The following is a 15,178-nucleotide window of genomic DNA, read 5'->3' as shown; positions in this document are numbered from 1 at the left end:
CAAGGACACAGATTGGCCCCAAACCCTTGGTGCCCCTTTCAGTATTTCTTTATTAATTGGAGAGTCCAGCAAAAAGATTACACAATGAATTCAATCCCACTTGCATTCAGTGCTCTTCCCACTCTTAGTAGGCATCAATATCCCAAACATTAGCCCTGTTGGCTCTGCTCTCACACCTCGATGGCAATAGGCATCCATTTTAGTGCAAACACTTGCATAAAACTTGGGAGCTGTTTGGGGTCACACAACTCCCCACAAGTGTCTATTGACTCACTGGAATACCCAAGCAATGGGTGAAAGCATAGGTAGCCTTCACACAATCCTTAGAAACATGAAGTACAACTGCAAGCATCCACACTGAACCACCCTGCCAACCAAGCCTCTCCAAACACAGCTCATAAGCCGAGCAAGATAAAGAGGAGACAACCAGCTTACCCTAGTTAATCAAGGAGCATCCAAACGAGCTCATACATGAGCTTGAGCAATCCAGCCCCAATTATGTATTGTCCTGTGTGCAAGTCAGCTTAGCCTACTCATACAAGAGCAATGACTGAGGAAAAGGAAGTGAAAGAGACAATGGAACGAGACCAGCCCTTTCCGGAGCAATTCATGGCCTGTGTACTTGGCCCTATGAGCGGCCAGGTCCTCAAGCAATGAAGCAGTCAGCCTTTAAGCCTTTCTAGTGCTGGCTGTTCACTGCACGAACAGCCCACGGAGCTGCAAATGGACACCAAGCCTCCCGTACGGGCTCCCAAGCTGCCACACAAGGTCCAAAACAGTTGTGCACAGTCCCCGAGGCAGATGTCCCCGAGGCATATGTATATGTCAAAAACAATCAAACTCTACCTATCCGTGCATCCAAAACTCTTTCGTCCGCTCTTGTACGGCACTTGCGACTTTTCCATCCTTTTCCTCCACCGTGAACCTTGCCAAATGAATCCAGGGATGGGAAAAGGCCACGCGGCATTCCTCCCTTCATTTGCCCCCGCCGATGCCCTCTCTAGTGGGACCCTTTTAAGACCCAACCAATTAATTTGCCCCTCGTCCCCTCTAGTTGTGCATTTTTAAAGCCAAACCAATAAATTTACCCCTTGTCCCTTCTAGTGGGACCAAACCAATGGTCAACTTGGGTCCTAAGGATATTTTGCCCCCTCTTTGGACAATTCACCCCCGAGGCATTAATCTCTAGGGGAAAATCTTGCACACCCACATCCTAAGGCCGTGCCCCCTAGTTTTCCACATGTGATTACAAAACTCACGCCCTTGTGACAATAGCCCTCATCCAATGCTCATTGTCTTGAGCATCCTCTAAACTGTTTAGTTCTTATGTATCATACAACGAACTCATCCAAGTTGAATCAACAAAGTTAGCTCCACCTGTTCCTCTTGAGCCAACCCTTGTCCTACTAAAGAGAGGGGCTGAAGGTCTGCTTGCTGTCCTGCAGAGTTTGTAACAGCCATCTAAAAGACTGTCTAGCTTCCTATGAAACAACCGTCTCTCCTGTGACAACCTCTTGCACATCCTCATGTGTGAGAGGCTGATCTTGAACCTGATTTGGAGCATCCTTTTTCTTTAATGGCTGAGCTGAATCAGTCTTGGACTAAGAGCCAGCAAAGTGAGGCTTATTTTTTCCTTTAGCCAACAAGACTTGATTGTCATCTTGCACCTTTTTCTTTGTTTGTTCTTACTGCAACAACAGCCCCACAAGCTCCTGAAAATTGAGTGGAACTGTACTACAACTCATGGGCAAATTTAGAGACGTATGAAAACTTAAATATGCCTAAGGTAACGAATTTGGAGCTTTTGATATAAGCTGATTATCAGGTATGACTTCATCAATTCAATAGCTGTTCTCTAAGATCATGGATCTTAGTCAAATGATCTGAGGTTGAGTCACCCTTTAGCATCTTGACATTATCAAGTTCTCTTTTCACGAAAGATGCAAAGTTCATGTGCTGTGAATTATACTGCAACCAAAACAAAACACTGTTCCACAAGTCACTACTTGGCTAGGCAAATGCAGCCTGAAAATGGACTGTTTGAACAGTTTCAAAGAGGATCAGATCTGCCCTCTTGGCTCAAATAAAGCCCAAGTGCCCACTGAATTCTGAGTGCACCTGAAAAGAAAATTCCCCAAGGCACGAGGGCCTACAGAATGCAAGCAAAGAAGATGAAAAAGAAACTTCAAATGCAAGCAAGGATTGACCGACATCTTACCCGGAGTACACCTCAAGAATTTGCAGCAAAAATACCTCAAAAAACTGAGAGGGAAAGAATGAGGGAGAAGTATAACGGGGAGAGACTGAGAGAGAGGGGTGACTCAAAAGATGTGGGTGTGAAGTGATGAGCCACACCACAAACTCATAGGTTTTATTAGGATTAGGTTTTTTCACCCTATGACTGTCTTAAGACAGTCATAGGTGTCATATCTTTAATAAAGGGGTGGCAATGTGCCTTTACCCCAACAACCTCCCACCTAAAGGCCAATGTGCCTAAAGGGGAGAAAAGAATAAAAATTACAGCAATATACAGTTACTGTATACAAGACCATAAAATAAGAATGGTCTCATCCTAATCCCATGATGTGGCGGCAATGTGCAAACCGCTCTGTAGGCAAGCTCTTAGTGAGCAAATCTGCAGGATTATCATCAGTATGCACCTTCACAAGCTCAAGTCGCTTGTCTTCCAGTACCTCCCTGATGAAATGATATTTCACATCTATGTGCTTGGTCTTTTGATGAAAGACCGGATTCTTTGCCAACATGATAGCCTCTGACTATCACAATGCAAAACTGGCATATCTCCTGTAATGCCCAAATCTCCCACCAGCCGAGTAAGCCATATTGCTTCCTTGCAAGCCTCAGTACATATTCAGCTTCAGTAGTTGACAGTGCAACACATTTCTGCAACCGAGACACCCATGATATAGCACCTCCTGCAAATGTGAAAATATAACCGGTAGTAGACTTCCGGTTATCTGCATTCCCTGCATAGTCTGAATCTGTAAAACCATGCACCAATGCATCTTGCCTACCATAGCATATGCACAAGTCTTTGGTACCCTTGAGATACCTCAAGACACCTTTCACTGCTTCCCAGTGCCGCTTGCCTGGATTTGCCATATACCTGCTGATGACTCCCACCGCAAAAGCAATATCCGGACGAGTGGCAACCATGGCATACATCAAAGAACCAACTGCAGATGCATACGGAACCTTGGCCATTTCAGCCTTATCATCATCTGATCTGGGGCTGTCCTTACTGCTGAGTTTTAAATGTGGAGGCAACGGGGTACTAATAGACTTCCCCCCCTCCATTTTAAACCTTTGCAGTACTTTGTCAATGTACTCCTTCTGTGACAGGAACAAAAGTCCCTTGGACCTGTCACGAGTAATCCGCATGCCAAGAATATGGTTTGCATCACCCAAGTCTTTCATGTCAAAAGACTTATGCAGTTGTTTCTTCAAAGCACTAATCTCCTGCTGAGATTTACTGGCAATCAGCATGTCATCCACATATAGAATGAGTAGCATCAAACTGCCATCCTTTGCCCGTTTGGTGTACAAGCAGTGATCGGTCTCACACCTATGATACCCTTGGGACTGCATGAAGGCATCAAACTTCTTGTACCATTCTCTTGGCGCCTGCTTGAGTCCATACAAGCTCCTCTTGAGCTTACACACAAGCTGCTCTTTCTCTTTAACAGCATATCCCTCTGGCTGACTCATATAGATCTCATCGTGGAGATCTCCGTGAAGAAAAGCAGTCTTCACATCCATCTGACATAAATCCATGTCCTCATGAGCAACAAGAGCTAACACTGCTCTCAAAGTAGTCATCTTGACTACAGGGGAAAAAATCTCATCAAAGTCAATGCCCTTCTCCTGCTTAAATCCCTTGGCAACCAATCTGGCCTTATACCTCGGTAAAGCATTTGAATCCACTTTGACTTTGTAAACCCACTTGCATGGCAAAACCTTTCTGCCTGCAGGGAGCTGCACCAAGTCCCATGTATCATTTTGAAGTAGGGAGTCCATTTCTGACTGCATGGCTTTCTCCCACTTCTTTTTCTCTGTTCTTCCCATAGCTTCCTTGAAACTGGAAGGCTCACCACAATCTGTCAGCATAATAAAATCAGCCACATTATTGGCTCCTGGAACAAACCTGTCAGGAGGCCGTTGTACACGGGTGCTCCTCCTAACAAAATGTTCCGGATTAGGCTGCTGTCTAGCCTGTTCGTCATGCATGACGGGTGGCTGTACCACCATATTTGGCTGTTCTACAGCCCCATTTGCTGGCATATCCAGTGGTGCATCATTGGCAAAATTATCTGGCTGATTTTCAGCTTGTATACCCTCTTGAACAGGGTTATCTGCGGCAGCCTGCTGCTGCATATAAATGGGCATTCTTTGTTGTCTGACATCATCATAAATAACCCTCCTGTATTCCACAGGTTGCACGGGTTCTTTGTGTACACTATCCTCTTTAAAGATGACATCATTGCTGCGTATAATCTTCCGTTTAACGGGATCCCATAACCTGTACCCCATTTCACCTTCGTCACCATAACCCATAAAGACTTTGGCTCCAGTTTGGTGCGCAGTTCTTTGCGTATATGAGCAAAGCACTCGCAGCCAAACACACGTAAGTGCTTATATGAAGGTGGCTTGCCAGACCACACCTCCTCTGGCACTTTCAACTCCAAAGCCTTGTTCGGCGACCTGTTAATTATGTGAACTGCTGTTTGCACGGCTTCTGCCCAAAAGCCATGGGGCAATGCAGCATAAGACAACATACATCGAACCTTCTCTTGAATAGTTCGATTCATCCGCTCACTCACACCATTTTGAGATGCATTATGAGGGGCAGTGAGTTCCTATTTAATGCCCTTAGCTTCGCAAAACTGTACAAAAGCATTTGACACATACTCACCCCCATTATCGGATCTGAGGCATTTCAGCCTGCGACCTGTCCGATTCTCAACCTGAGCGACAAACTTCTTGAAAGCATCTAAGGCATCGCTCTTATGCTTCAAGAAATAGACCCATACTTTGTGTGTGGCATCATCAATAAAAGTAATGAAATACTTTGCACCCCCTAGTGATAGCTGTGGCATCTCACACAAATTAGTGTGCACTAGATCAAGCGGTGCTCTATTCTGGGGAGTTCTCCTCTTATGAGGAGTCATAGAATGCTTTCCAAAAATGCAATGATCACAAGTAGGCAAATCTGAAAATGAAAGAGACGGCAGATAACCCAAACGTGACAGTTCTTGCATTCCTTCAACGGACATGTGTCCCAACCGGCTATGCCACAATGAAACCTTTGGCAGCTCGGTTATGGCAACAACATGATTACCTACACTGGAAACATAAAGAGGGTACAAGGTATCACTCTTATAACCCTCAGCCACTACAACCTGGCCATCAGTAATCACCCATTTGGAATCCCCAAATGTCGTGTGGTAACCACTGTCATCCAACAAGCCAGTGCTAATCAGATTTTTCTTGATTTGCGGCACATGGCGAACACCATCAAGCATAAATATGCGTCCATCAGGGAATACTATCTGTATACTACCAATCCCTGCAATCTGACATGCATAGTTGTTCCCAAGGTGAACAACTCCATGAGTACTTGTGTAGGAAGTAAACAACTCCCTATGAGGAGTAACATGAAAAGAAGCACCTGAATCCAAGAGCCAGGTGTGCATGTCATGACCATCAATAACCAATGTATGTGCAATTACAACAGAAGAGCATAAAACATCATGTCTGTCACTGTCACTGTCCTCTGCTGCAACCTTCACTGCATCCAAGTCATCTGCCTTGGCCTTGCCTTTGCCTTTGCTTCCACTGCTTGCATCCTTTGCCTCAGCCTTCTTGGCTTTCTGATCCCGTATAAACTTGAAGCACTTAGACTTCACATGTCCCTTCTTGCCACAGTAAAAGCATTCAATATCCTTTTTGCCACAGGACTGACTGCGGGATTTGGACTTGCTAGCAGATCTCCCTTCTGCTGAGTCCTGCCTCTTTCCTGTACCTGCAAAGCGTTTGAAGACTTGCTGCCCACATTATTCTTCCTGCTCATCTCCTCCATAAGGAGAGAGCTCTCTACATCAGCATATATAAGAGTGACATTTGAATTAGACAGGGTAGTCTTGAAAGTGTCCCAACTCTCAGGGAGGGTACACAACAAGAAAGTAGCCTTGAACTCCTCATCAAGGTTCAACCCCTGTGCAATCAGCTGTGTAAAGATGGCATTGAACTCACTCAAGTGTGAGGTCATAGCTGTACCTTCCTTCATGCGAAGATCAACCAGCTTCTTCAACCAATAAACCTTACTGGCTGAACTCTTTTGGGCATACAACTCTGCTAGCCTCTGCCATAGGCCATAAGAGGTCTTTTCAGCCTGAACATTGAACACAAGAGAATCACTGAGAGTAAGCATGATAGCAGCCCGCGCGGACAAATCTAGCTCCTCCCACTCATCATCTGACATCCGAGATGGCTTGACACCCTTCACCCTTATGGGCTTAGAAATCTTCTTTAGCAGAAGTACATTCAAACACTGTTCTGCCCATAATGCATAATTGTGTGCCCCTTCCAATTTCTTTATGTTCAGAATTGATGATTCACTTCCCCCTGATGCCATATCAGATAAGGAAAGTACCTGACTCCCTGTAAGTCAAAAAATTGACTGAATAAAATTCTGATTTCTCAGAAAAACCTGCTCTATCAAGAGCCAGGAGCACTCACAATAGTGCTGTTTTTACTGTAAAAAAAATCTGCAGCAAAACAGAAAAATTTCCCTCCAGTTATTGTACCTTCTGACACATTGTACCGTGCTCAAATAGGCATAAAACAGTAATTTCAGAATGCTGCAGCTGTTCCACAAGTGCTTTATCAGTGCATCATCAGCTGACGAAGCACAAAACACTGCTGTCCAGGACACTTTTCCCACCTCAGATGAGGTATTGCACTGATTTTATATGCATAAACCACTTGTCATACATTGTTTTGTTCACTGAAAAGAGGCTCCAGACACTTCAGCCTGTCACAAACCTGCAACAGAAAATGGGACAAATCCCAAGCAATCACCCTTCTGCCAAGGGGATAAAAGGCATCTGAAGGTCTCAAACAGTAACTCAAGTGCTCTCAAGCAAAATCTGGGCAAAAGCCCCTTGATTTGACACCTGTACCAAGTGAAAAACACCTCAACACTGAGGTAGCATACAAAATACAGGGCTCTCCTGGCACTTTCACCTGACAATGCAATGCATAAACGGGCCTGTGTACACAATAACAACACAGATCCCAACGTACAACCACTGAAGAGAAAATCTTTTGAGCACTGTCAACGATGGACAGTTAGGGACCGAGTAAACTCGATGCGCCCTGGCCAAGCGTGGCTCAACTGAGATTTTTTCAAGGTGTCGTACACAAAATGTGACCTGCAGAAATGTCACTGAATACACTGCGGAAACAAGACCAATGTGGGCTCCCTGGCTCCACACTGCCTCAAGGCATACTCTGCATAAACTTCCAGGCAAAAGCCCTTTGAAAATGTCACCCAAAAGCTGAGATTTGCACTCAGCAAAAGCATAAAAGACCCTCTGCAAAATCAAGGCATTTGACCTTCCCGAAACAAGATAACTGTGCAACCACCACACACTGTGGTACTAGTCACCTCAAGCACGAGGGACACGAGGGTACTTGCTGTACCTTCAACACACAGTTTTAAGAACTGAACAAACGGAAATGTAGAGCAGAGTGCTCTCTCTTTTTCTTCTTCCCAAAAAAAAAAAAACTGCTGTACCTGCTGTACTTGTTGTACCTGCTGTACTTGCTGTACCTGCTGTACCGGCTGTACTTGCTGGATCTGCTGTACCTGTGCAGGGTACAAATCCCAAAAACAAATTTCGAAATGTTTCTCCCTGACGCAGCCCGTACGGCGGCGTCCGTACAGTACGGCTGCCTGTACGGTGTCCGTATGGCGGTACGGACGGCCGTACGTCCGTACAGCGGCTGTACGGTGCGCGAAGTGTTGCGCACACGCAGCTAGCAGCAGCTAGCTGCTGCTGCGACTAAGGCTGGCTGCCCCGCGCTGCCACGCTTTGCCTACGCGCGCGCCTGCGTGCCGCCTCTCTGCCCGCGCTGCCCGAGGGTATAAGGAGGGGTAGAGGGAGTGGTAGGCAGAAAGGGAGAGGGAGAGAATGAAGGCTCTGATACCAGTTGAGAGGGAAAGAATGAGGGAGAAGTACAACGGGGAGAGAGTGAGAGAGAGGGGTGACTCAAAAGATGTGGGTGTGAAGTGATGAGCCACACCACAAACTCATAGGTTTTATTAGGATTAGGTTTTTTCACCCTATGACTGTCTTAAGACAGTCATAGGTGTCATATCTTTAATAAAGGGGTGGCAATGTGCCTTTACCCCAACAAAAACAGTGCAAACAATGATTGGAAAATTGCTCCAAACGAAGCACAAATGTTCCCCTCAGTCGAACCATGACTGGTCAAGCATTAAGTGATTGATTTTCACCTCTGTTCAGGTCAAAACAGTAAATTGCAGAGCTGTATTTTTTGAGGATGCACATGAGTGCCAAAACTGAGCTGCCTGAGCAATATACTAACTGAAACAGGCCAAAAGCAGGTAGTAGACAGCTCCAAAAGCCCCAAAACAGTCCCTAAATGAGTTGTCCAGCAAGTAGACAAGAAAACAGGTCTGAAAATGACCTCAAAAGTCGTGGTAGAGGCGGCTTGTGTAGAAACATGTGCTGCAGCAAAAATTCCACCGAGCTGTTGGTTGACCAGTTGTAAATCAGCTCCCGATGAAGGTGGCCCGCAACCAACTTCCTTCAGGAGAAGGGTGATTGCTCCAGGAGAAGAAAAACGGCAAAAGCAGCTACAAAAGGGTGGTGGCCAGCTCGAGAAACACAACCAAGATAGGTGACCAGCTCCGAAACTTAGGCGCCTTGCTGTAGGAAGGGTCCAGGAGCACTTGGAGTGACAAAAATCAGGGTGGCCTGCTGTTTTGTGACAAAAACGAGAGAGTAAACCTTGTGGACACAATACTCAAAACAGGTGACTCATGTGTGAGTAACCTTGGCAGACTTGAATGTGGCTAAGGTTACTTCTTTGTGGCCACAATACTCATGTAAGAAATAGGCATTGAGTGAGTCTCATGTCTAAGACGGGCTTTGAGGAGTCAAGTTGTGTACTTAACTAACATTTCACCCATCTCTCTCTCAAGACCAAGGTGTTTTGGTTTTGTACAGATCTGGGCAGCCCTATTATTATTTTAAATGGGAGAGGGAAGAAAAAGTCGAATAGAAGGATTTTCTAGACTCTAGCAATAGTTTCATAAGTCCGAGATAGAGTTGTTTGGACCGTGATTTTGAATTTCGATCCTACCGAGGTCTACACTCATGATGATCCAAATAGGTCATCCGGATGGATGGTTTGTAGTGTTATGGGACACTTAGATACCATTGATGGATACATCAGAATTCCTAAGCAGTTAGAAATTTAAAACCAATACCAATGGGCCCTTGATTTCTATTGATGGTATCTAGTTTATACCTTCCAGATGGATTGGTAATTGTTTTAAAAACAAAGATTCTTTAGGATTATTTCAGTGATGTTTGGTAACATTGATCACTTTAATAGGGCCAGTGTGATTATGAAAATTGATCACCTTACTAGGGCCAATGTGATTATGAAAAAAGTTCTGGTTGACAACATTAGTTGCTCGATACTTTGTAGTATCAATGGATGCCCAAGTATGTGTGTGAGTGTGTGGATTTGTATCTGTGAGAGCATATCTTTATACTATGGTCTACACTCACTGTTGGGGCATTGATGATACAAATGGGGATGTCATAGTAGCTAGTCCTTGCTATGTGTAATGGAGTATATTGTTTCAACCTTATCAGTGACTATCATGGGATTGAAATTGCACTATGTCTTGTGTTTTTGGAGGGATGAATAAGGGCATGCTCTTGGATTCATCCATATATATAATGTGACAAGTACTTTACTAAATAGACATGAATGTTTGGTAAGGTTGTCACTATTGTTTTTAGCTTAAAAGTGTAGTAATCGGTTTCTAAATCTACAAGTGCATAATAGGTTGATACTTTTCCAAGTTGCGGCCTGCTGGTATTGTGATAATTCTTTCTATCTTAATTGGTGCGTTGCCCTATCAGCTAGATTTAGATTTAGATGCTCGTTGGGGAGAGACTAAAATGAAAATGTTTAGACTTCACAAGCAGTTGTAGCTTGAATGAAGAGATTTTGGACTACCTTTTGATTAGCCTTCTCCTTTAGTGCTAGCCTTCATCATGGCTGAGTCTGCCCTTCACCTCCGGAGTGCCGACAGAAACTCAGTACGAAGACTTTGTATAAATTGATGCTCAAGTATGTGTGGGTGTGTGGATTTGTATGTGTGAGAGCATATTTTTATACTATGGTCTACACCCACTGTTGGGCGCTGATGACGTTAGTGGGGATGTCATAGTAGCTAGTCCCTGCTATGCATGATGGAGTTTATGGTTTTCAACCTTGTGAGTGACTATCATGAGATTGAAATTGCACTATGTTGTGTTTTTAGAGGATGAGTTTGGGAATGTTCCTGGATTCATCTAGGTATATGATACTTTTCCACGGATTCTAAGGGGTTTGGACAGATACTAGAACTGTTAGGAACACATCAAAGGTATCTCGTACTTTAGGGACGTGATACATGTCCTTTGGAATGAGCTTTTAATCGTCCACACAGACTTTTTTCAAAATAAATCATCTTCCAATACATATTTGCCTTTCAAAGATGACCAATATCAATATTTCAATGGCAAAGATATAAAAAATGTGTGAATAACAAGACATAGAAGCAAGATAGAGTGCAATGAGGTAGGGACATGTCTAGCTGGTATTGTACATATCTGTCCTTGCACTTGACAAAGGACAATTCCACAAAAATCGTGTGTGTCTGTAGGTTTCTATAAGGCCTGCATACCTTCTACATTTCACGAATCAAGGAATCCATCGGTTATATTCAACCCCATTAGCTTTAGTGCCTATCCAGGGACTGAATTGAACTTCAATAATCTCTGAATATATTTTGACTGTTTGGCACACCAAAATGCTTCGCTATTTGGCCTTTGGGTATGTGTTTCCCCAGGGTGAGAGAGAAAAGTAAAACCAATTAACCTGTGCCAGTTAATCTGGGTCCTTGAGGCAAGCAGTAGTGGTCCAAGAGTGGTCCTTGAGGCGAGCAGTAGTGGTCCAAGAGGAAGCACACCTTTCAGGGCATAGGACTATACCCTCCACAAAGAGTGGTATCATAGGTAAATTTACCAAGTAGCTCTTGCTTTTGCATGTGTTTGGGAGATCCATTCAGTAAGGTTCTTATATTAAGCATTTTTCTTGTGACTGTTGACTTTTTCATGTAGAGTCTAATGATTTCTTGCAAACAGGGCTCTAGTAAGAAATGGTACTTTTACTTTTGGGGGTCGGGGGATCATGTGTCGCAACGAGTTTTCAACCAAAATTCTCTCTTATTTGTGCCTTTTACCTTGTGTCTGTTACAGAGAACTCTGCACCAGAGCTCATGCAAGCATATGTTGCTGCTGTGGATCCTGTGATTAATTATGTTGATAATCTCTTCTTGTCACGGGACTTGGGTATTGATTGGTAGAAGCCATTGATTCAACTTGCATTGAAGGTGCCACAGATGTTTACAAATGGTCCCATTGTCAGTTGCTGGGTTTGTTGCATGTTGTGGCAGTAGCATGAATAGACCACCACAATGTTGTAACACTTGAAAGAGGTACATCTAATGATCTCTTTCTGTACTTGATGCATAGCTTATCCTGTGAATTCTTGAGCTTTTTAGTAGATGGGATTGGCATTACAGAGGCACATGCTTATTTGCTAAAATAACAAAGAGATATTACAGAATTAATTTGTTCTTCAGTGGTTTGTCCACCTTTCTTGGTGGCTTTCCAAGCAGCATTTCTATCCATTCAGTCTGAAGAAGCAATAGGTGAATATCTGATGTGCTTGTATCAGATTCTTATGCGGTGTGGTGTTACTGGCCTTGCGTATTCAACATTAAAAAATATCATAATTTAACATATGAAGCTCCTTACTAACTTGGCATAGCTAAAGCTTTGTGTGATTTTATGATCAACATTTGGTTAAGTAAATTTCAAAGAAATAAACAGATAAAGGGAAAAGGGCAGTAGGATTAATGTTGAACTGGCTTTGTGGTGAGGTTGGACTAAAAAAAAAAAGCTCATAAATTGCATGCAAGAGATCTCACTAAGCTAGTTAATGTAACAAAAAGTGGATCAATGCTTCTAGTAAAAGGCATTACTTCATAGAAGTTGTAAAGTTAAGCCAAACAACATTATATACCATCACACTTAGAGTTTTATGCTCTTTGAATGATTCAGAAGGGTTTTTGATTAGCCAATGTGGTGGTTTTTGAGCTTTTATATGTTAAAAGTTTTCTTGGATTGCATATTGCTTAAAGACTGTAGATTGAGTGGTGTAGCTTTCCAAAGGCATTTGTGAACCTATTTGATACATGAAAGAAAGAAGGAAGAAGTCGACATGATTTTCAAGCTTGAGGAGTTGATTAAGGGTTGCCTTTGACCCTTGTAGAGCAAGGCACCAGAATTTGAACCAATCTTATTGGATCATATTGTCTTTTGGGTTTCCTCCATATTGAGCTTGGCCTATCTTTCGCACAAGAAGTGATAGAATTCTATTCAAACCTAAATAATATACAATTTGAGAGACTAGTTACTGCAACTTTCTTAAACAAGATATTGAGTGCCGAGGGAATCGTTATGTAGTCTAATTATACTTGGGGTTGTAAAAGCTTACATTTGTACTTTGATAATCAGTTAACTTGAACCCATTTCTTTCAAATCCTAACACATTACTATGCTTCCCATTTCAAATGTTCACGATGCTTTACATGCTTCACTACATATTTCAATGTTGAAATCCTCAATGCAGTTCAATACTTTTACTTCCAAAATTGTTATACACAACCACAATAGATGATCATCATTTAATGTTGTCCACAAATATCGGAGTGCAATACTACCACAATTGTTGACTAGGTACTTCTAAGCTTGGTAGGCAACATAGAACATAGAGGGATTGGCTAATAAGTAGTGTTTATATTTGTGAATGAAGACAACCATGCCAAGGGTAGGTAGAATAATTTCATTTTGATGCTACCAATAGTCGACTTACATAGTAGATTGGATGGTCAAAACCTTATCGAATGAGCTTGGCATGACACACTACCAATAGCAAAAGTTGAAGCATTAACCTATACTAAAACTTCTCTTCCCAATTAGGAGAAATTTATATGGGTGTTGTCATCAATGCTTGGTAAAGTTGGTAAAATACTTGCTCACTCCACTAAAGCAAGGTCTTAACCTCATACAAGATGGGCACATCATGGTGGCCCAATAGAAGAAAAAAGATGCAAGGACCCCTTGAGGTAGACAAGATCAAATATTGGGTCCCAAAGGTTCTTACAAATACAAGGGATTCCACTGTGACTTACAATAGTGTAGCAAGAACAAAGTAACATTGTTATGGTCAATCACTTTTTTTCTAACTTTTAACAAAAGAAATCAACCTGCGGTGTGGTGGAGAAGGAAAAAACTCCATTACCCAACACCACAGGAGAAGGGATCAAAGGCTTCCATCCAACAAAAAAAGGGAAGGGACAAATTGTAAAGCTTCTCAAGGAAGCACTAGAACCTCATAAAGCTGAGGAAGTTACACAAAATCCGTACAAAAGACAAAGAAAAGAAAACTATATGTGTGTGCAACTACTTCAATTCTTTGCGAAGGTCAATAGAAGGATTATAATCCATATGTCCTAAGCCGCTAAGTGTTGCAGAAATTAATGTGAAGTATAAACATTGCTAGGGCTACTTAACAACTCCTCCACAACTAAATGTCAAGACAATGAAGTTTATCTAAGAAACTCCTATGTTTATCCAAGTAAGATCGTAACAACCTCATGTAAGAAGCATAAAAAACAATGCACTTGACAAATTGTCACATAGAGGATGGCCTTTCATGAATAGTCTTAGGATATTAAAGTTTCCATGAAATGGTGCTTGAAAGGTCCAACTAAACATGTAAAGGGAGGAGAAAAGAGGATGTTGTACAATCTTCTATATTATATGAGGATTTATTGGACAAAAATTGCAATAGGCCACAACTTAAAGCTTAAAATTTTTTCTTTTGAGTATATGATGTGGCGAGGTCTCAATTATAGAACTCATATGCGGTAGCCCACCATGGGTTCACATTGGACACAAAGGGTAGAGCAATGCGCATGCAATCATGAGGCAAGCATTTAAACAAGGAGCGGGGGAGGGGGGGGGGATCCTTCAATTCATACATAAAAGAATATAGGTTGAATCTCTTCAATTGCTTCTTTCATGCAAGCATTTATCTACAATAGTTTTTACAATTTTTGCGGGATCTTCATATGCATAGACCGCATGTATTTTCAAAGGCTTAATGAGACCCTTAGCCTTCATCACACACGTTTTCATGTATAATTTGAACTTATGTTGAGTGTTCATATTGTTAGTTTTGGATGATAGGGTAATAGTTTTTACAATTTTTGCGGGATCTTCATATGCATAGACTGCATGTATTTTCAAAGGCTTAATGAGACCCTTAGCCTTCATCACACACGCCTTCATGTATAATTTGAACTTATGTTGAGTGTTCATATTGTTAGTTTTGGATGATAAGGGTGGTGTTGTTGTGAATACAATATCTGGAAGCCTCATGTAGAAGAACCAACAACAATGAATTGCAACGAAGTGGTAGCCTCAATTGTATAGTAGAACAATTGAAGGAGAAATCAAAAGTGGGTTGCTCCCTACACATCATGGTTGTTGCATCACTTCTCAAAGGGTGGTACTTAATTTGGTATGAACCATATTTTTCCTCTAAGACTACCTATATAGTCTAGTAATTCTCGTATATCATGGAGATACAAGCATGCACGCTAACTAGTCTCAAATCTCAAATAATCACACATGGTATTCGTCCCCCTTAAAAACCTCTTAACATTAACTTACAATCCTATGGACAAAGTGCCTTAAAGCATGGTTGAGCCAAT

The 15,178-nt window shown here is 42.4% G+C and overlaps 1 protein-coding gene across 2 annotated transcripts in view; it reads left to right on the top strand.

Annotated features, from left to right (window-relative positions):
* The window catches only part of ACD11 (Glycolipid transfer protein (GLTP) family protein), a 50,712-nt gene extending 38,599 nt beyond the window's left edge, over positions 1 to 12,113 (top strand). Inside the window, exon 4 of one of the 2 annotated variants that reach the window (XM_087389462.1) lies at positions 11,592 to 12,113. In XM_087389462.1, the coding sequence (XP_087245588.1) occupies positions 11,592 to 11,698 (107 nt within the window). In that variant the 3' untranslated portion in view covers positions 11,699 to 12,113. The remainder of the gene's footprint in view (positions 1 to 11,591) is intronic. The other variant, XM_087389461.1, reaches the window with a different exon arrangement.
* The last annotated feature ends 3,065 nt before the right edge of the window (positions 12,114 to 15,178 follow it).

Source organism: Dipteris shenzhenensis, chromosome 18 (genome assembly GCF_047967505.1).
Source record: "Dipteris shenzhenensis isolate YYH24624 ecotype China chromosome 18, Dip_SZ_1.0, whole genome shotgun sequence".
In the NCBI taxonomy this organism is placed as follows: Eukaryota; Viridiplantae; Streptophyta; class Polypodiopsida; order Gleicheniales; family Dipteridaceae; genus Dipteris; species Dipteris shenzhenensis.
This window is presented reverse-complemented; position numbering and strand designations above follow the sequence as displayed.